Source organism: Leptidea sinapis, chromosome 13, assembly GCF_905404315.1.
Source record: "Leptidea sinapis chromosome 13, ilLepSina1.1, whole genome shotgun sequence".
In the NCBI taxonomy this organism is placed as follows: domain Eukaryota; kingdom Metazoa; phylum Arthropoda; class Insecta; order Lepidoptera; family Pieridae; genus Leptidea; species Leptidea sinapis.
In genome coordinates this window covers 14,905,654-14,927,480 of record NC_066277.1, presented here as the reverse complement: position 1 = coordinate 14,927,480, position 21,827 = coordinate 14,905,654, and the positions used below count along the sequence as shown (strand labels likewise).

The 21,827-nt window shown below is 36.7% G+C and overlaps 1 protein-coding gene across 1 annotated transcript; it reads left to right on the top strand.

Moving 5' to 3' along the window:
• Positions 1-309: 309 nt before the first annotated feature.
• Positions 310-20,843, top strand: LOC126967640 (facilitated trehalose transporter Tret1-like). Its single transcript, XM_050812209.1, has 9 exons — positions 310-690; positions 7,635-7,744; positions 8,424-8,543; positions 12,504-12,659; positions 15,472-15,639; positions 16,368-16,503; positions 17,237-17,466; positions 18,827-19,021; positions 20,531-20,843. The coding sequence occupies exons 1-9, from the start codon at positions 630-632 to the stop codon at positions 20,795-20,797; spliced, it is 1,443 nt and encodes a 480-aa protein (XP_050668166.1). The 5' UTR covers positions 310-629; the 3' UTR covers positions 20,798-20,843.
• The last annotated feature ends 984 nt before the right edge of the window (positions 20,844-21,827 follow it).

The following is a 21,827-nucleotide window of genomic DNA, read 5'->3' as shown; positions in this document are numbered from 1 at the left end:
TAAACGCAGTTTAAGCCTAACCATGTTTAAAATGCTGACCGCCAAATTTAGGAACTTTAACATATTATTTGATCACTGAGCTGTCACTGGCGTTATCGTTATAGAAACATTGATATATAATAATTTTCATTTTGTTCATACTTATAGATAACAGTTTTGACAGGTATTTGATACATTCGTTTGTTTATGAAATGTAAACTCAGCTTACGTCAACACGTTCAGAAGGAATTAGTGAAATCGCTTTGTGTTTAATCGAGAGCAAGACTGGTGTTTGAACTTGTTTATGTAAAACTGGGTTTTATTAAACTCAGTTTGAAGTGTGATTGGTGAAATCGGGGCTTAATAATAAAATACGAAGAGTCTCCGAGTCGAGTCAGTCCGACTTCACCCGACCGAGCATTATATAGCTTTACCGTTCAATGAGACGACAGTACCAACGGAATATAAAACTATTCAAAAACAACAATGAAACACTAACTCATCATTTTATTTATAAACAGACAATTAAAATCAATTGCGTATAGGCTTAAGACCGTTAATTGACAAACAAGCATCCAATTTAATTCTGGACATCTGTGGAATGAGTAGTTATTATTAATCAGCGGTGGTGAAACCGAGTGCTTGGAATTATGAAAAACGGAGTGCTGTTCAAGAGAAGTCAAATAAATCAATTATTATGTGCTTTGGCTGGTGAGTTTTTATAAAAAAAAATACTTTTAATTGTCTCGTTTTAGTTTTTTAAAGATAATAATTTATCAACCTACGTAGTCCTATTAATTAAAAAATAAATATAACATAATGCTAATAAAAGTATGTCGTAATTAATGAACTAATTAATTTTGTTTTTATTTTTAAAATATTCAGAATTGTAATTGTTACGTTCTAACTCACTCAGCATTCATTTTTTGCGCTCTTTTTAATGTAATATACAATATTGTACTGTCATTGCTATTGGTATAAAATGATCATAATCTAGTCCCATTCTGTCCGATCACTTGATATTCAGCTGTGGAGTAGTAGAAATGACCACATTTTTAATAAAACGTTTAAATTCTTTTATAAATGTTGCCTGAACAGTGGCTGGGACTTTATTATAAAAGTGTATATGCATTTACCCTAAAAGCTATTATGTATCTTACATACATACATTCGAAAAACATTAGCCACCTTATTCTTTCTATAAGTTTCACCTGCGTTTTGTGATTGCAAACATTTTGTTCGAGTTACTCTCTTTGACTGTCGGAGTTGATTTAGATTGTGTGCTGTATATCAATGATAGAGACCAAGCTTCAGGTTTTTTTTTATGATACGAGGTAGAGTCTTCAATAATCTACATTTCTCGTGATAAAATGTTTGGATTCCTTTTTGAATTTCAGACAAATTCGGGATTTAACAGCATTAACAGCCTTTATAGTTCTAACAGCACGGGACTTCTTTTATGGTCTTCGACAGAGGATCTGTTGGTATATATCATTATCATCATCATCAGCCGGAAGACGTCCACTGTTAGATTACACGGTAGATTATCAATCGACAATTTAACTGCCTAGTTTCAGTGACATTTAATGTCACGGGTACACCTTAGTGATATTATAATAAATCTATGTATATTACAAAAGCGTTCTGATTGGTAATTTTTTTTTCATACGCAATTTGCAAAACAATAATAGTAAACATTGGAGCGATAAATAAATATACAAAAAATACAAGAAACAGACCAATCAGAAACAGCCTCATAAACTAAAGACTAGTAAACTTGTCAAAATATAATTGAATTACAATATCACTATAGATAGTGTTTTAGTGACATTACAATGTATCTAAAACCAGGAGTCACTTAAACCATACAAAGGAGTTTTACTAAATATTTGGCATATAGTGCTCAGGGTACATCGCACACAAGTTCTTACAGAGACAGAAGTACATTTTTTCAAATTTAACACAATCGACGACATAATTTAGGTTTAGTTTTCTTGTAATATTTATTGTTCGAAATTATTAGAAACTGTAAAATTATACATCCCTCATAATATGCCTCGTAAAGCTAATAATTCATGTATTTTTGATATACCACGCTATCGAACAAACTAAAACTGTTTTCACCACTACCACGACTGCTTAGGCAATACAATGAGATAAATAGAAAAATAGAGAACTTAGATATATTTTTCAATAGGCCATAGGAATTTAAACATAACCTACGAAAACATCCCAATTAATAAAAATCAACAGGCATTTATTTTTTATCTTTTATTCCTTTTTTTATTGTTCGACAGAGGATCTTTTGGTATATATATCATAGGTATATTGTTATAGCTGTGATATTACAATTTCACTAGTAATATTACAATAAAACGGTAGCCTGTCAATCGACTTCATGTCTAACAATTTAACGGCCTGGTTGTATATATTTATTCTTAATTATACATGAACAGTACACACATATTACAATTACATAATATAGTATTACAAGAAATTAAATTACTAATGTGAGTAACAATAACAGATGTACACAACATTCATAGTTGCTGCTGTGACAATTAACTACTTACTACTTACAAACTTATTATCACGAACTATTAACTAATAACATCATATAAAGTAAGATAAAATAACAAATTAAAGTTCATTATGGACTTTTAGTTATATAAGACTACAATTACTAGGTTTAGTTTTTTTTGTCTTATATAACTATCAAGCTGCCGTGTTATGACGTCAGCACAATCGGGCCAGACTCGTCCGGGTTAATTAACACACTCGCACAGAATACCGGCGTGAGGTAGCGGCCTAGTGCCGCTATGTTTCGCATAGGTAAATGTCGAGGACCGAAGGCCATTGACTGCCTATTCCGGCACTCATATACAAAAGGCGTAGTCCCTGACTCATGGAAGTCAGCCCTTGTCTATCCGATACAAAAAAAAAGGAGACAGTTCGGATCCGGCAAACTACAGGCCTATAGCTATTACCTCCCTACTCTCCAAAATCATGGAGAGCATAATTAACTGCCAGCTCTTGGTATACCTAGAGGGTCACCAGTTGATCAACGACTGGCAGTACGGCTTTCGCCATGGTCAGTCGGCAGGTGATCTTCTGGTATACCTAACACATAGATAGGCGGCGGCTATTGAAAGCAAGGGGGAGGGCCTGGGAGTTCGGCTGGATATAGCGAAGGCCTTTGATCGTGTATGGCACAAGGTGTTCCTCTTAAAACTTCTATCATTTGGACTTACCGAGAGCTTATGCAAGTGGACCTCCAACTTCCTCACTGGGTGCAGCATACAGGTCGTTGTCGACGGTTATTGCTCGAACCTGAAGCCCGTGAACGCTGGAGTGCCCCAAGGCTGTGTGCTATCTCCCACACCATTTCTTCTGAATATCAATGCTATGTTGGACACCTCTAACATATATTGCTATGCAGACGACAGAACGGGCGATGCCCTATACACGGGCCATGCAGGTCTCTCTAGAGAAATCGTCGACCAGTGCCGAGAGAAACTTGTGTCTTCTATCGAGTCCTCTCTTGAGAAGGTCACGGAATGGGGAAAATTGAACCTTGTCCAATTTAACCCCCAGGAGACTCAAGTTTGCGCGCTTACCACAAAAAAAACCCCATTTGTCGTATCACCTCTCTTCGACAACACTTCTCTTACAGCCTCGCCTAGTATCGGAATTCTGGGTCTCGATATCCAATTCCGCGGCCACTGGAGAGCAAAGCTAAATTGGCTTCGTAGAAGCTGGGCGTCATTAATAGCAGCTCGAATTGTCGGGGACCCAGTGCTGTGTGAACGGCTGGATCACTTGGCGTTGCGTAGAGCTTCATTATGTGTCCTTTACCGCATTTATCATGGGGAGTGTTCCGAAGAGCTGTTTCACCTGATTCCTGCCGCCGAAAACCATCTACGCACGACACGCCAAGTTAGGATATCATCCCCACCATCTGGATGTGTGGCGGTCTTCCTCAGTGCGGTTTTCAAGGAGCTTTCTTCCACTTCCTACAAAACTGTGGAATGAACTTCCTTGTGCGGTATTTCCGGGACGATACGACATGGGTACCTTCAAAAAAGCACGTACACCTTCCTTAAAGGCCGGTTACGCTCCTGTGATTCCTCTGGTGTTCCAAGAGAATGTGGGCGGCGATGATCACTTAACACCAGGTGACCCGTACGCTCGTTTATCCCCCTTTTCCATAAAAAAAAAAGAGATCTGACGCTTAACCCAGCTCGTTTTATTTTATTCGAACTATAAATAAACTTGAGCGATAAAACGTAATAATTATACTTTTGTTAAGAATATTAATTGCAGAATATTAAATGTAGAATGTTTGTGTGGTTATAAAAAAGTACATGCAAATTACTTTCAAGACGTTTTTGCTTTTGAGTGTCTGGACTTGTACGGCCAGCACATAAATAAATTAACCAATACTTGTATATATTTATACTAGTGGGAGGCTCCTCTGCACAGGATTCCGGCTAGATTATGGGAACCACAACGGCGCCTATTTCTGCCGTGAAGTAATAATGGGTAAACATTCTAAACCGTCTAAAGGGCGCCGTAGCTAATGAAATTACTGGTCAAATGAGAATTAACATCTTATGTCTCAAGGTGACAAGCGCTATTATAATGCCGCTCAGAATTTTTCGGTTTTTCAAGTATCCTGAGCTGCACCTCTTTGTAATGGGTAGGGCGTATCCATTGCCATCAGCTGCTTTATGCCTTGCTCGTCTTATATCTAACAACCATATTTAATAAGTGAATATTAATATTAAATATAATTTTTTCAACTCCAGATATTTTGCACATATCCTCATCTCACTTTCATCCAATGATTCATATGCGTTAAGTTTAATATGTTTTAATATTATATCTTAATTCTTATCCGTGCCTTGAAATTTCTAATAACTTTTCAATAATAATACTGAAAAATAAATATTGAGTGATTAGCATAAGAATAAACCACAAATAAAATCAATTCATTCATTACTAAGTAAAACACTGACCTCTACTTTTTACCACTGGACTGGCTGCTCACAAAGTGCTTTTGTGCCTGTTTGATATTTTGGCGCTGTAGCGAGAGTCTGCGGTAGTACAACATGACGACCTCAGCTAAAAAACATAGATAGATGGTGGGAAACTATTTACAAAATAATGTGTACTTTATTACGTTGATTCTTAAAGTATAAACACGGAAAACGAAAGGATATTAATTCAAAATGTAAAAACATATCAGAGTACTGTACGCTTCTCTTGCAGCCATCTGTATTATACGTCAAAATTAGTTCTCTGCACTCTCACGAGTGGCGCTTCAAATAGGCACAAATAAATTGCTGTCAAACATATGGAACAGCCTGTCCAGTGGTATTTATACAGGTCAGTGAAGTTAAGACCAAATAGTCAGACCTCACAACAATTATCAATGTTTATAAATATAATTATTATTTATTTGGCATTCACCATTGGCTTTTCATTGTTGCTTCTTCAAAATGTAATGAATATCTTTTTTTCTGACTGTACTTGAAAAATTAAATTTCAAGTTATTCCGGTTAATATACAAATAATAGGGGTTAAAAGTATGAAATTATCGTTTTATTGGAATATGTTATGATTATTAGATATTCCAATTAGTACCAACATTCAGTTATGATAATATTAATAGAATAATTTGTAACCTGTTCATATTATATTGTTTTAGTTATTATAATATTTAGTATATTTTTAGTACTTGTTGTAATATTATATAATCACATGCAAATCTTAGTGATGTCACTTTATAATGAAGTTTTTTTTTATGGTATAGGAGGACAAACGAGCGTACGGGTCACCTGGTGTTAAGTGATCACCGCCGCCCACAGTCTCTTGCAACACCAGAGGAATTACAGGAGGGTTGCCGGCCTTTAAGGAAGGTGTACGCGCTTTTTTTGAAGGTACCCATGTCGTATCGTCCCGGAAACACCGCACAAGGGAGCTCATTCCACAGCTTCGTAGTACGAAGAAGAAAGCTCCTTGAAAACCGCACTGATCACACATCCAGATGGTGGGGATGATACCCTAACTTGTGGCGTGTCGTGCGAAGGTGGAATTCGGCGGAGTTGGTAGTTTCGTATTATTAAGATTGGTAGTAGGGTATCTGTTACGAATTGCTCTCAGCTATTGGGCACTTCTTGTTGGGGCTGTCGAAAGTATCGGACGTGCTGGCTGCTGGTCACCCGACTGCCCTTTTATAAATCATTTAGTGTTACTTGTATATAGTTTTTTTTGTATTTATTTTATCAAAATAGGGGACGAGACGAGCAAGACGTTCAGCTGATGGTAATTGATATGCCCTGCCCATTTCAATGTAGCGCCGCTCAAGATTATTTAAAAACCCAAAAATACTGAGCGGCACTAAAACTGCGCTCGTCAACTTGAGACATAAGATGGCAAGTCTCATTTGCCCAGTGGCGAGGGTACCTTTTTTGCCGTGAAGCAGTAATAATCTAGCCAGCATCCTGTGCAAAGGAGTTGTTAGTATAGTGAAATAATTGAATACATATTCTATTCAAGTAGTTCGTAAAAATGTTTTATTATAAATAGGTAGGTAATTCGGATTGACATAGGACCTTCATGGTTTGTGATTTTTGAGTGAAACTTTTTTCAATTGTTACCTATGTAGTTTTTATTTTAATGTGCAAGATTCGACTATCGACTTTCAGTTGTTTTTATTTTATTAAGCTTAGACAAGTAAGATGGATACTTTAAAAATTCGAGTGATTTTTGAATACAAGTTCCGACGCGGAACTAACGCAGTAAAACAGCTCGTAATATCAATATTGCGTTTGGAGAGGGGGCTGCAGGCTGCTAATGAACGCACCGTGCGATTGGACCTTAAACGTCAAACGTAAAATTAACCTTTCGTGATGGAAACTTTAAATTGAAGAAAGAACCGCCCACACAGGTGAATAAAAATAAATTGTAGGAGGTGGTCGAACTACCCAAGAATTAGCGGCATTATATAACGTTACCTTACCAACAATATTGACTCATTTGCGTCAAATCGATAAAAATTTAAAAATTATTAAAAATGGTTGCCTCATGATTTAGTAGAAGTGGAGGGATTTTTATGAGATAGAGTAATATTTAACGATTTGGCGTCAAGTTACCAGCTTGCTTTTTAACATGAAGCCGAAGGACAATAGCAATTAATTGTAATAATTGGTTATTCTATGCCTGCTTAAAAGTCATAGAAAATAATAGATGAACCAAGCGCAAGACATTTTTTATTACTTTGTGTTGTTTCGAATGTGGCAAGTTTAAAGTCAGTAGCATAATTTTAGCTCTTTGGAGAGGTAATACGAAGAATTTTTCTCCTTCCTTCGTTGCTCTGTTTGCAAAAGTGTTTGCGATTGCTCATCTCTTGAGCAATTTCGTGCCATTTTCCATGTCTTTCTAAATCACTATCTCAATGATCTAGAATAGGGCCTTTTTATGTATGATTGAAAATATTAAAATTATTATAATATTAATAATTAAAATGATCCACTTGAAAATATTTTCAACAGCTCATGATATTTTCTCTAAGGCTTCTGTCTTAGACGTGAGCAGCACCTCATAATCGTTCGTTATTGTAATAATGCATTCATTGTTTCTTGTTCTTCTAGTAAGTTACCCAGCATTCATTTACGGGTTGGCCATCGGATGGATGTCACCAATGTCACTATTACTGCAATCAGAAGATTCCCCGAGAGGTGAACTACTTTCAGACTCAGAGGTATTTATTATTAGAGTACTTTACAGTTGATAACGTGCTCAACCCCAATATTTGCATATTAGGAAATTGACTTGAGTGTCGCTCTTGCAAATCTAAACTTGTTATCTTTCAAAGTGATAACCCTCACTTCTGGGATTAAATTTAAATTATTTGTGAAGTAAATTTAAGTTTAAAATGAAACTATTTTCTTAAGATGAAATTACTACTCACTCCGATGTTATTAGTATTATAATGAAGAACTTTATAGTGAAGTACAAGTAGCACTTTTGTGTTTTGCTCTGTAATATACTTTTTTGGATTTGGTATTGTTTGAAGAACGCACAACTAGTATCTAGCTATCGAAATAAAAGAAATACATAATTTCCTTATTATGATGCGCCATCACTGTCTACCATACCAATCAGCTTTGCAGCGATCTCTTGTCACGTCACGGGATCATCTATAGCGCGAATTATATTTAAAACATCTGTTGGTGTGTCATCTTTTCTGACTATATCATCATAAACATAATAATTTACTTAAGTAAAACAAACATCTTGTTCATGTATATTATGTACATTCAAAGATTCAAACAAGATTATCACAAATTTTAATGTAACATTTTTGGCATACAATTACACCACAAAGTTTGTAAGCAAATATTTTTGTCCAATTTTGAGGATGAATTAATTTATTTCAGATATCTTTGATGGCGTCACTACCATATCTTGTCAGCATACCGTTGTATTATGTGGTAGCCTATATCGGGGACAACTACGGCAGAAAAATTGCATACTTATGGATCTCAGCTGTGGGGTCTGTGAGTATTTTTCAAATTGATTATATTTAGAATCCATACATCATAACCAATTCAGGCCCGTATGCACCAAAGCGGAGAGGAGAGAAGACGAGAGGAAATAAGCCGCGAAGGTGTTAAGTTATTTCTACCAAAGCGGTGAGGAGATCTGAGCTGAGGATAGCTGTGATGTGAGCGGTCGAAATCAATGAAGTGATAGATACGAAAGAAATACGTCGTGTCGTTACAAAACTTATATTTTAACTTGATTAAAGAAGAGGAATTAGAGCTTGAAGAAACAAAATTAATTCTTCAATAATTCAACAATCGAAGGAAACTTAGATGCTGGAAAGAAATCATTTAAAATACACGCGAGCGCGGACGGCGCCCTACAGTAATCTCCACTCAGCCGCGTGGCTTAATCGCTCGACGCGGCACAAAATTCTATAAAAAAATGCGACATCTCGTCTCCTCCCGCTTGATCCATTTTCACCAAAGCTAAGCGGAGAGGAAATGTGGAAATAACGAATCTCCTCTCCTCTCCACTTTGGTGGATACGTGGCCTAAATCATCGAATGATAAATTGTTAGACCATTTGTTATTCCTTTGAAAAGCAGAACGATGGTTTTACCGCCAGACTGACCTTTACAAGAAGTATTTATCGTCAGAGAGAAAACAAGTAACTAATGCTGAAAATATCTGAAAAATTTTCCCATATTGGGAATTGTGTCACTAGAGTCGGGGGATCTATTGTGGACCATCTAAATGCTTGTGTAAATGTGGTTTCTGTGTACTTTGTAAATTGAGATTTTTGACAATTTCTTTTTGTATTGGCAAAGATTTAAGAGACAAAATTCCTCAGGTTCTATGTCCCAAATTCATAAATTGTGCAACAAAAAACGACGTCTTTGATGACGTCGTTTTTTGTTATGATGATGTTGAAGACAACAGGAAAAGAAATAGAAAACTTAATAACGAACCTTAAAAATGACTCAGCTGCTGGGTGAGACAATATCTCACCAAAAGTAATAAAACGTAGTATACATTCTAGTTTCACTCTTAAAACACATCTATCAGTGGGAACCTCTTTTGCACAGGATGCCGGCTAAATTATAGGTACCACAACGGCGCCTATTTCTGCCGTGAAGCACAAATTTGTAAGCATTATTGTGTTTCGGTGTGAAAGGCGCCGTAGCTAGTGAAATCACTGGGCAAATGAGACTTATCATTTATATCTCAAGGTGACGAGTGCAACAATTGTAGTGCCGCCCAGAATTTTTGGGGTTTTTCAAGAATTCTGAGAGGTACTGCATTATAATGGTCACTGCGTATCAATGACCAACAGCTGAAGTCGTGCTCGTCTCGTCAATAATTTATGTCATAAGAAATATAAAAAAAAATATTTCATATATACTTTAAAAAACATATATTTCATATATGTATTGAAACAAATACTTTTCCACAGGTATTCAAACTTTCCGTAATCATCCCTACATCAATCAGGGGATAAATCCTGTGCCAATAGTTTTAGTCGTATTCAATTTATGAACTATTTCTAAAATATGTAAATTATTATGTGTAAAAGAATGTTGAAGATGTATTCTTTAGTTGTAGAAAAATTCTTATGCAAGCATCAGTATGGCTTTAGCGCAGAAAAATCAACAGGGGATTCAGTATCGAAACAATCAGAATTTGTGGCACCCTGTTTGGATGAAAAAGGAAAATGAGTTGATATTGTATTTCTGGACCTTGCGAATGCTTTTGACAGATTTTCTATACCATAACTTTCTTAGACAAAATGGTGCATTTAGGTACTATCTAAGGATTATCTAACAAACAGAAAGCAAAGTGTAATAATAGGTATAATTTTAAATTAACTATTTTTACTAACTCTTTTCGTCCAGTAACTTACGGAGTACCTCAGGGTTCTCGGCCTACTCTATTTCTGATTATTGTGAATAATCTATGCCACTTCAATATTTGACTACATAGTTAAAAAGGGACTTTAATGAAGTTTCCAAAAATCGTGAAAATTTTAATACTAGTGATCTATAATAATATATACTTATAGAACCGTTACTTGGCTAAACTAATTGGCTATGAGTATACAATGTATTAGAGATAGCTTGCCAATAAAAAATTGGCCGCAATTACCTGTAAGTAATTTATTTTGGTAAAGTTAGTCAGCTGCAACATAGTTGTTGCTATGTGCCAAAATATAGTCTTTGCATTTTACTATTTATGATAAGTTAAAATGGCAACCACTCTTTTATCAGTTCCATACATAATTTCCGTTGAAATTACGTAACATTGATTAAAAACATAATATAGTTGCTCCCACTTAACTGGAGCGAGAATCGTTTATTGAAATCATGGCAACCTCTGCTTGTAATTTTTTACTGGCAACCTATCGATAATACATTGTATGCTCCCTAATCGTTCATTTGAAATTAGTTTTGTCAAAAAACGACGAACCTGCAGATTCGAGCAGAGGGATATTGAATAGTGAGTTTATTATACCTGGAATTGTTAAAGTGGATGGGCCTTGAGATAATCAGTGAATAACAGAAAGCCTTAAGTTAACTTAACTGTATTTAATATAACAACATAATATTGACACACTTTTACACAAATTATCTTGCCCCAAACTAGGCGTAGCCTGTACTATAGGTACAAGACAACGATATGTTTAATACAATATACTTACTTAAACAAACATCAATACATATTATAAATATCCATGACTCGGAAACAAACTTCCATATTCATATAAATGATTGCACCTACCGGCATTCGAACCCGGGACCTCTAGCTTAGTAGTCAGGATCACTAACCATTCGGTGATATGGGTCGTCAAATATACATTGGTGAGCTGGTGTCTTAGGTTTATTCATATAATGCTTTTTTGAAGAAACCCTATAGCTCGAACCCGAAGCCCGTGAATGCTGGAGTGCCCCAAGGCTGTGTGCTATCTCCCACGCTGTTTCTTGGAGGTGTCCAACATATCATTGATATGCAGACGACAGCACTGGTGATGCCGTATACACGGGCCATGCAGGTCTCTCTCGGGAAATCGTCGAACAGTGCTGGAAGAAACTTGTGTCTTCTATCGAGTCCTCTCTTGAGAAGGTCGTGGAATGGGGTAAATTGAACCTTATCCAATTTAACCCCCAGAAGACTCATGTTTGCGCGTTTATCACTAAAAAAACCCCATTTGTCGTATCACCGCTCTTCGACAACACTTCTATTAAAGCCTCACCTAGTATCGGAATTCTGGGTCTCAAAATTTCGAGCGATTGCCAATTCCGTGGCCATCTGGAGGGCTAAGCCAAATTGGCTTCAAAGAAACTGGGCGTCATTAATAGAGCACGGCAATACTTCAAGCCGGCCCACATTCTAGCGCTGTACAAAGCGCAGGTCCGGCCACACATGGAGTATTGCTGTCATCTCTGGTCTGGCGCACCCCAGTATCAGCTCGATCCATTTGACCGCGTGCAACGCAGAGCAGCTCGAATTGTCGGGGACTCAGTGCTCTGTGAACTGCTGGATCACTTGGCGTTGCGTAGAGACGTGGCTTCAATGTGTGTCTTCTACCGCATTTATCACGGGGAGTGTTCCGAAGAGCTGTTTAGTCTGATTCCTGCCGCCGAATTCCACCTTCGCACGACACGCCACAAGTTAGGATATCATCCCCACCATCTGGATGTGTCGCGGTCCTCCACAGTGCAGTTTTCAAGGAGCTTTCTTCCACGTACTACAAAGCTGTGGAATGAGCTTCCTTGTGCGGTGTTTCCGGGACGATACGACACCTTCAAAAAAAGCGCGTACACCTTCCTTAAAGGCCGGCAACGCTCCTGTGATTCCTCTGGTGTTGCAAGAGATTGTGGGCGGCGGTGATAACTTAACAACAGGTGACCCGTACGCTCGTTTGTCCTCCTATTCCATAAAAAAAAACAACTACTAAGTCAATCATTCTATTTTCAGATTATTTGGATACTAAAACTCTGCTCGACAAATTCATGGATCCTCATCTTAGCCAGATGTCTAGTCAGTGTTTCCATGGCGGGAAGTTTTGTCACCTGTCCCGTGTATATAAAAGAAATAAGTGAAAACAGCATTCGAGGGACATTAGGATGTTGTGTAAGTATATTTTGTTGTAATAAACTTCGTGGTATACCTAACACATAGATGGAGAGCGGCTATCGAAGGGAAGGGAGAAGGCCTGCACCTTAGTCTGGATATAGCGAAGGCATTTGGTCGTGTATGGTGCAAGGTGCTTCTCTTAAAACTTCCATCAATTAGGCTTCCCAAGAGTTTAAGTCAGTGGACCACCAGCTTTTTCATTGGGCGCAGCATACAGGTCATTGTTGTATTCAATAGTTATTACTCGCACCTGAATCTGCTATATTGTTTCTTCTGCATATCAATATAATATGTTGGACGCCACCATCATGCATTGCTATGCGAATCACATCACTGGAGATGTCGTATACACGTGTGATTCAGGTCTTTTCCGGAAATTGTCTACTAGTGTCGGAATCGATTCCTCTTTTGAGAAGGTCGCAGAATAGACCCACAAAACCTTGACCAATTTATCTCCCAAAAGACTCGAGTTTGCGCATTTTTTTACAAAAAAGAACCAAATTGTGTTGCATAACCTCTTCCTGCTCTTCAACAATACTTCCCTAAAAACTTCGACAAATAACGGATTACTGGGTCTCGATATCTCGAGCGATTGCCAATTCTCCGGTCATCTGGAGGGGAAAGCCAAATTGTCTTCGAAGATTCTGGTCGTCATAAATAGGGGATGGCAATACATCAAGCTGGCCTACATTCTAGCGCTCTACAAAGAGCAGGTCTCGCCACTTACGTAGTATTTCTATTATAACTGGTCTGGCGCCCCCCAGTAGCCAGTAGTGACCACGTATAACGCGCAGAGCTGCTCGAAATTGGGAGGATCCAGTGCTGTGTGAACGGCTAGATAAGTGATATTTTAACCGGTAACCCGTATGCTTATTTGTTCTCATGTTTCATAAAAAAGACGTGTTAGTATAGTAAATTTTGTATTAAATCCTGACTATTAGTAGGTAGGAACGCATAATTGTCAAGACATGAAAGGCATTTATTTTCCCAAAATTGATTCCTTTAGAATTCTTTTTGATGTAATTTCTAATGTACTCGACACTACTACCGCTTCGGAAACAAATGGCGCTTTGAGAGAGGAGATGCGGCGCAAGAAACTCTCCCCGCATTTTTTTCGCGCTCTTTTAATCAAATATACAATATTGTACTGTCAATGCTATTGCTATAAGATAATTATAATGAAGTCCCAAGCTGTCGGATCACTTAGATATTCAGCTGTGGAGTAGTAGGATTTACGGCAGAGCCATTTTTTAGTAAAACAATTTAAGGATAATGCCTGAACAGTGGCTGAGACTTTATTTTAAAAGTGTATACATTGACCCTTAAAGCTTACATAACTTAATATTATGTATCTTATAAAGCCTACTAGAATTAAAAGAAAAAGAACAGCCTAATAAAGTTTTATTTATTAAAACAAAACCATTGTTTTGATAACTATATTAAACTACCACTACGGGGAAGTGTACCAAGAATGCTCGAAGTATTTCCGATTCGGTTAGCAAGCAACGGAGCAGCAGTTGACCGAAATTCTTGTCACCGCTTGGGTTTCCAGTAGCCCTATTGAGGCGCGAAGATAGTACAATCTCCGCGCCTGTTGGTCTCACGGACAAAGTGCCTCGACAACAAATGGTATAAATTTGGTAAAAATGGTTTGCCATCTTCGGAAATCAAAGCAGCAGCCGCAGCAACAACTGAAGTAACCTGGACATGAGAAGAATGACTTTCTAGAAACTGACCATCTTAATGACGACATAACAAACACAAAGTTGTTATGCCGACTACTCGGTTAAGTCGAGTTAGTAAGTATTTTATTGGGCGATGTTTATTATGCTTCTACAATATGATCCCAGAAAATGTACAAAACAAATGTGTTGATAAGTTTAAAAGAATTGTTAAAAAAAGTTTGTGTGGGAAAAGTTACTATAGCATAAACTATTTTCTTAATGATACTACAGACTGGGAATGAATCAAAACACCCTCAGGCTCTTTAATTATAAATGTTTTCTGTACGATATTACATTGTTATCCATATTTTTATTTAAGCCCGCCTAGTTTCTTGTACCCGTTCCCCTCAGGTCTGAGGCAGTCTATTTTGAATGGGTAGTTTTTGACGTCCAATAAGTGATTTTGAATCCTACTTTGAATAAAAATATTTGAATTTGAAGGAGCCAGAGTGTCGGCGCAAGTCGCATCCCACACCAGCACCATGTGCAGATGACATTAATGCTGGCATGACGACTGATACGGCCCGCCGATTTTAGGCAGAATAGCCCGTGCCGTCAAAGAGCATCTACTTGCACGGCACATCGGTTTTGATATGGTTCATTTAATTTTATACAATGCGAGCAATGCACTTTTTGCTGGCTAGTTAGTTATCTACTCAAGCGTGTTTTTAATGTCCGAAACCATTATTTTATTTAAATACTTATCTATTTTCAATAAAAAAGCACCAATGTGACATTATAATGTTTATATCAAGTCATGTTTAAAAATTGCGGTGAATTTTTCTCCTTTTCTTTTCTTTCTATTTAATTTCTTCCTTTATGTTTTTCTTAATTTTTATGTATTATTTTTCTTTTTTCTTAAACTACAAATTCAGTCATATTGTGTTAAACTTTTATTAGCATTCTTTTGAATTGGCGTATCTATTTTGTTTTACCTTTATATACTCTTTACAATTTGTTAGCTGCAAGGAATCTTTAATAAATAAATAAAAATGACTTATTTTAAATCAAGCTTATTGACTAGGTTTCTACTAGCATATCCGTTTGTAATGATTTTAATTAAATGAATTATTTCTTTGTTTCAGACAATCATCCTTTTTACCATGGGTGGACTTTTTGCTTTTATTATTGGGGACTTATTAAGCTACCAAGTTATTTTACTTTTAAGTCTTAGTTTGTCGTTGCTCAGTTTTCCTCTATTCTTCTTTTTGCCAGAGACACCTTCGTATCTTGTACAGAATAGCAGAGTTGAGGTAAGAACTATGAAACACACATAATTTATTATTACAGCTGTTTTCAAAGCCAGGCTATCCTCCCATTTATTTTTCCCTATTACTCTCTCTGTAGTCTTCTGGTGGTTCTATTTTTTTGTACTATATCATTCTCGAAGCCTAGTGGTCAGTGACCGGTAGAGGTTCCGGGTTAGAATCCCGGTAGGTGGAAACATATTATATTGTATTATATTTTAAATATTAAAACAGCCAAGATATAATGTAAAAAAAATTAAGCCACTGGTTCAATGGATTTTGAATTCATGCTGACAAAATATCAGATATGTTGACGAAAATAGTGTGCACACTTTACAAAAATTTACAAAAAGTTTTCTTGTAATTGTAATGTTTTTTATTGAGAATCTAATTGGGCATGAACACCATATATCCAAAGAGTTATGTGCTTATATCCAAATTTTTATTTGTCCCAAAACTTGTGACCAATGCTGAATACAAACCTGTACCCTCAAAGCGAAACTTTTGGGGCTCTTAACCAAATGGCACTCCTGTTTGGTTAAGAGTACAACTACGACAATTGTCCCATAACTCATCATATGAAAATTGCAAATGTTTGTTCTTCAGTAGAAACTCCATCTATAAGTTCTACTATAATTTAGTTTATGGCATGAGAGTGGTTCTGAAATTCAGTGGCAGGAATTAATTAATTATGTAAATAATATTACGTTTAAAATATTTTTTAATCATTCAAGGATGCACAAAAAGTATTATGTTGGCTAAGAAGGAAGAACCCTGCAGACAGAAGCATTCAGGAAGAAATAATGTTGATACAAATTGAACAAAAAAATGATGAAGCTGTTATTGGGAAAAAAATAATAAAAACTATCGGTATGTTGGAAAATTATTATTTTTTATAAATTGCTCGAATGAAATCTAGTCATTGGAATAAGTAGATGTAAATATGTATCATCAGAAATGATGCTCAATCAGTGTTCAAGAAGTACTTGAATAATTATTGAATCATTGTATCTCTGCTATATTATTTTAAGCTGTGGAAAAAAAACGTGCCTTGAGCTATACAGGCCGTTCGTTCGAATGTTGTGTTACGGCCATTTTAAAAGACTCATAATTTTTGTTATTGCATTAAATGCATTATATGCATTCAATTAGTTAAAAACTTATACTTTGAACAATAAAATATGAAGTCGTGATAAACGATGTAGAATCCTGCACCTCTAGGCATACGCCCCAGTTGCCTAACCATTTAACCAACCGTCCAGATGCATGATCCATAAACATACGATGACTTTTGCCAACTTGTAGGTCAAGTAATTCTGGCAGCTTTGGCTATTCAGTTTTAACGATATCAGCTTCTTGGATACCTAGCACTGCGATATCAATATTGCTTGTTATTTATAAATAGTTATAAGTTTATTTTAATATAGTTTTTATAATGATAACCGCTGCCTATTCCAAGTTGCAACATCAGGGAAACAACAAGGGCGTATTCAAGTATTTTATATCTGCTCGCTTTTATGATTTTATCTTGAAAATACTGTGGAAGTTTGTTTGCCCTCGAATGAAAGATTCGTTAAATTACAAAATGCGTTTTTATTTTCAGTCTCCGACAAAATACTATTCAAAGCATTCCAAATATCACTTATAGCGGTTCTTTCGAGAGAATTCTGTGGTGCGGTCCCAGTGATGAATTTTGCAGGAACTATATTTGCTCAAGCATCAAATAGCTCAAAATTAATGCTTAACCCTAATCAGCAAGCAATGGTGTTGGGCGTCGTGCAACTGGTTGGATCCATTGTAGCTTCCAGTATTGTTGAAAAATCAGGACGAAAGGTAAAGGTTGACCATAATGATGCTCAAATTATACCAACAAACATGTTTGTGTTTGTTTGTTAGACTTTCAACCGATAATAACTGGTGTAGAGAGATAATACAGCTTGTGCATATATTTCGAAAAATTTTAGCCGTTCTCGAGGCATCATGATACAAGCAGAAAGAATTTCGTACGTTAACCTTTTATTGCCTATCTCAGACACTCCCGTAAATAAAATGCGTCTCCCTCGAACAGATGCAAAAGGTGCCGTCCTTGGGGATTGTAAGCCTAATAACTGAGACTGTAAGGACAAATGTTACCAGTGATTACTTACGGTACGTAGACCTAGTCGCTAACTATGGCCTGATGTGAAAGCTCATGGTCGAATCAGAAATGAAGAGGTCCGTAGGAGAATTAACTTCACTGACATAGGCCAAATGAATGCGAACCTGAAGTGACAGTGGGCAGGGCACATAGTTCGACGGACAGACTACCGGTGGGGAAGAAAAGCCCTCGAATGGCGACCACGTACCGGAAGATGTAGTGTTCCCGATGGCACAAGATGGACTGACGATCTGGTCAAGATCGTTGGTCCATCAGCATGTTGGGTGAGGGCAGTACAGGACCGATCGTCATGGAGATCGTTTGGGGAGGCCTTTGTCCAGCACGTGTTAGTGGACGTCTTCCAGCTGATGATGATGAAGTTTATTTACTTTGACCTTTAACTTTGTCGATAAGAAGGCAAAAGCAGTTGGCGTGGAGGTATTGAGATTACCTCCATACCACTGCGAATTGAATCCCATCGAACTAGTGTGGGCAGATGTCTGGGGTATATGGTCCGGCAAAACACAACATTTAAGATGGCAGATTATAAAAAGCTGCTCCAGTAGGCTTTATGCAACATTTCAGCAGAAACATAGCAAAATTGCATCAGTCACGTAAAAAAAGGAATCTATATTAGATAGACTAGAGGTCAATGTAGATAAAACTATTGATTCTTTTGTAATAAATATGACGCTGTCGGAAAGTAGTAACTCCGATACAGATAAATCGGATGCAGATTTTTGTTTTGATTGGTTATATCTGCCAAATTTTGTTACTCAATTTTATTTCGATTTAACTGTTTATATACTAAAAACAAAATAAATAATTTATAAAATACTTTTAATAAATTAAAATATTTATTATTTTGTACTTCAAATATTACATATAAACCGCATTTAATACAAAAATGTTTGTGAAGCCGTTGAATTTGATAATGGGCTTTCATATTCTGCCTGCATATTTCTAATAAAGTTCTTTTCGAACATACATAATTTTATATTATGAATAATATATCGTGTAACACTTTAATATATACCTACTTTTTTTCGTTTTCAGTTACTGCTTTTCACAACCAGCCTTATATCTGGCATTAGTATGTTTCTACTGGCTACATGGTTCCTTCTGAAGAATAACGACATTGTTGCTCCAGCATGGATTCCAATCTTAACACTTTGCATTTGTATACTTTGTGATGCAGCGGGTCTATTGCCCCTTGGAGTAGTTATTGTTGGAGAAATATTTTCTTTCAAGGTTAGTTGAAAAAGTATTTTTAAATATTATTGTTTTATAAGTTCAATGATGTATCTAGGATTCAAATTATGGCTTTTTCGCCAATGCTCCTAAAGTACAAAAGAAATGATGAATATTGACATAGTCGGACATCGTTTTAATCTAATAAAGGGACAATTGGGAGGATTTTTTGCACAAGATGCGTGTTAGTTGCATACCACATCGGTGCCTTTTTCTGCCGTGAAAAAGTAGTGTGCAAGCTTTAATATTTTTAATTACTGGGCTAATGAGACAACATTTATGTCTTAAATTGACGAGCGCAACTGCTATGATATTCAGAATGTTAGTTTCAAAAAAGAATCCTCAGAAGACAAAGGTCACTAACGTTGGGTCTCATGGTCGCTCAGAGTGGAATGCTATGCTCGGAGTTCCCTTGCGAGATCGAATCAGAAATGAGGAGATCCGTAGGAGAACCAATGTTACCGACATAGTCCAAATGATTGCGAAACTGAAGTGGCAGTCGGCAATGCACATAGTTCGACGGATAGATAGCCGGTAGGGCACAAAAGTCTTAGAATGGCGACCACGTACCGGAGGACGCAGTGTTGGTAGGCCCCCTATAAGATGGACCGACGATCTGGTCAAGATCGCCGGAATATGTTGGACGAGGGCAGCGCAGTACCAATGGTCGTGGAGATCTTTGGGGGAGGCCTGTGTCCAGCAGTGGACCTCTTCCGGATGATGATGATGAACGCGTGTATTACACATTTAAATAAAACACTTTTTAAAGGATTAAAACGCATTTAATTGTAACTATGTTTAAACAAAATCAATAATAACAACAAATAACAAAATAATAAAAGGAAGATATAATATGCCCTCGCACTTCGTAAAAATAACGCGCCTTACCTTGTTTTAACAGCAAAATTTAAGTAACGCAAGTAGAGCAATTGTTAGCAATTATTAAAATTTATTGTAGTAGGCGTTATTTTGCGGAAATCCATAATTATCCAAATGTTTTAACTTTTCTTTAGTTGTAATTCCGCCAATATTTGTCTTTAAACAATTCGACACGTGTTTCAGTCAGTCAGTCTGTGCCTCGTGCCAGAGTTTTGCGAGTCAACATCTTCTGAGGATGCCTCGTGTAGAGGCGAAAGACGTGTAGAATTGTTTAAAGATAAATATTGGCGGAATTAACACGAAAGAAAACTCAAATCATTTGGTTAGAAATTATGTTGTTAAAATGTAAATTGGTTAGATAGTTCTCAATAGCATCTTCAGTAACTATTTTACTTTCATCTGTTTTCGCAACAAGAAGGAATGGTTTTCAATAATTGTCATACCTGAAATCTTTCGTCAATATTTAACTTTATGTTTCCTGATTTTTGTAGGATTATATTTTCAGGGGAATACTAACTAACTAGGGAAACTTTTATGCTGTGTTAAAATATTCATAATTTATAGTTTATGTTTTAAGTTTTGTATTATATGTTTGATTGAAATGTATTTTTAATGAAACATTATTTTCAGTATCGCGGCATCGTGCTGGGAATAACGTTAGCAATTGCAAGCCTTTTGGACTTCGTTCAGTTGATGATATTCAAACATATGTCACATCTTATTGGGGTTGAATCATCATTTTACAGTTTCAGCATTATGTGCCTTCTGACGTCTTTGTATGTCATATTTTGTGTGCCAGAAACAAAAGAGAGACACCTCGATGAGATTTACAATGATTTAAGGGGTAAGAGAAACGATGCCATTAAGGGGGCCGATAGAGAATCAAACTGTAAATGAATGAATAAATGTAACGTTTTGTGTAAATATATTTGTTAGTAAATTGTGTTTTCTTTTCAAAATTTACCACCAGAAGGTGCTACACAGAATTCCGGCCAAATCGGTACCACTAAGGAAACGTTATTGTATTATTCTTTAAAAGAACTTCTAGCGCTCTACAAAGTGCAGGTCCGGCCTTGGAGTATTGCTGTCATTTCTGATCAGTCGCACCCCAGTATCAGCTCGATTCATTTGACCTCATGCAACGCAGAGCAGCTCAAATTAACGGGGTGAATTAAAATGCTCTTTGAAGGGCGTTATGTAGAGACGTCTCTTCAATATGTGTCTTCTACCGCATTTACAACGGGGAGTGTTACGAAGAGCTATTTCATCTAATTCCTGCCGCCGAATTCCACCTTCGCACGACACGCCTCAAATTAGGATATGATCCCCACCATCTGGATGTGTGCGGTCCTCCACAGTGCGGCTTTCAAGGAGCTTTCTTCCACGTACTACAAAGCTGTGGAAGGGTACCTTCATTGTGCGGTGTTTCAGGGACGATACGACATGGGTACCTTAAAAAAAGCACGTACACCTTCCTTAAGGGCCGGCAACGCTCCTGTGATTCCTCTGATGTTGCAAGAGAATGTGGGCGGCGGTGATCACTTAACACCAGGTACGCTCGTATTTCCTATTTTTCCATTAAAAAAAATACCAACACTACAGTCAATGTCAATATATCGGCCCATCTTCCATTTAATGTATTGCCTTTAATACGTGACTGATGATAAGAAACAGCATTTAATATGCTTTTAGTCGATTACTTACAAACATTTGCTTAATACGAGTATACTCAATAACGGATGAATAAAATATGACTAATGGTATTATCAATTAATTATTTCTGTCTGCGATATTACAAGGTCATATATTTGTATATATTTTAAACATAGCCAAAATAATTAATTACAATAAATTGTAATTAAATTGAAAAGCAATTCGAGTAAAATTTATTAAGCTTTAACTAAGAGACACTGTTAGAAAAAGGAAA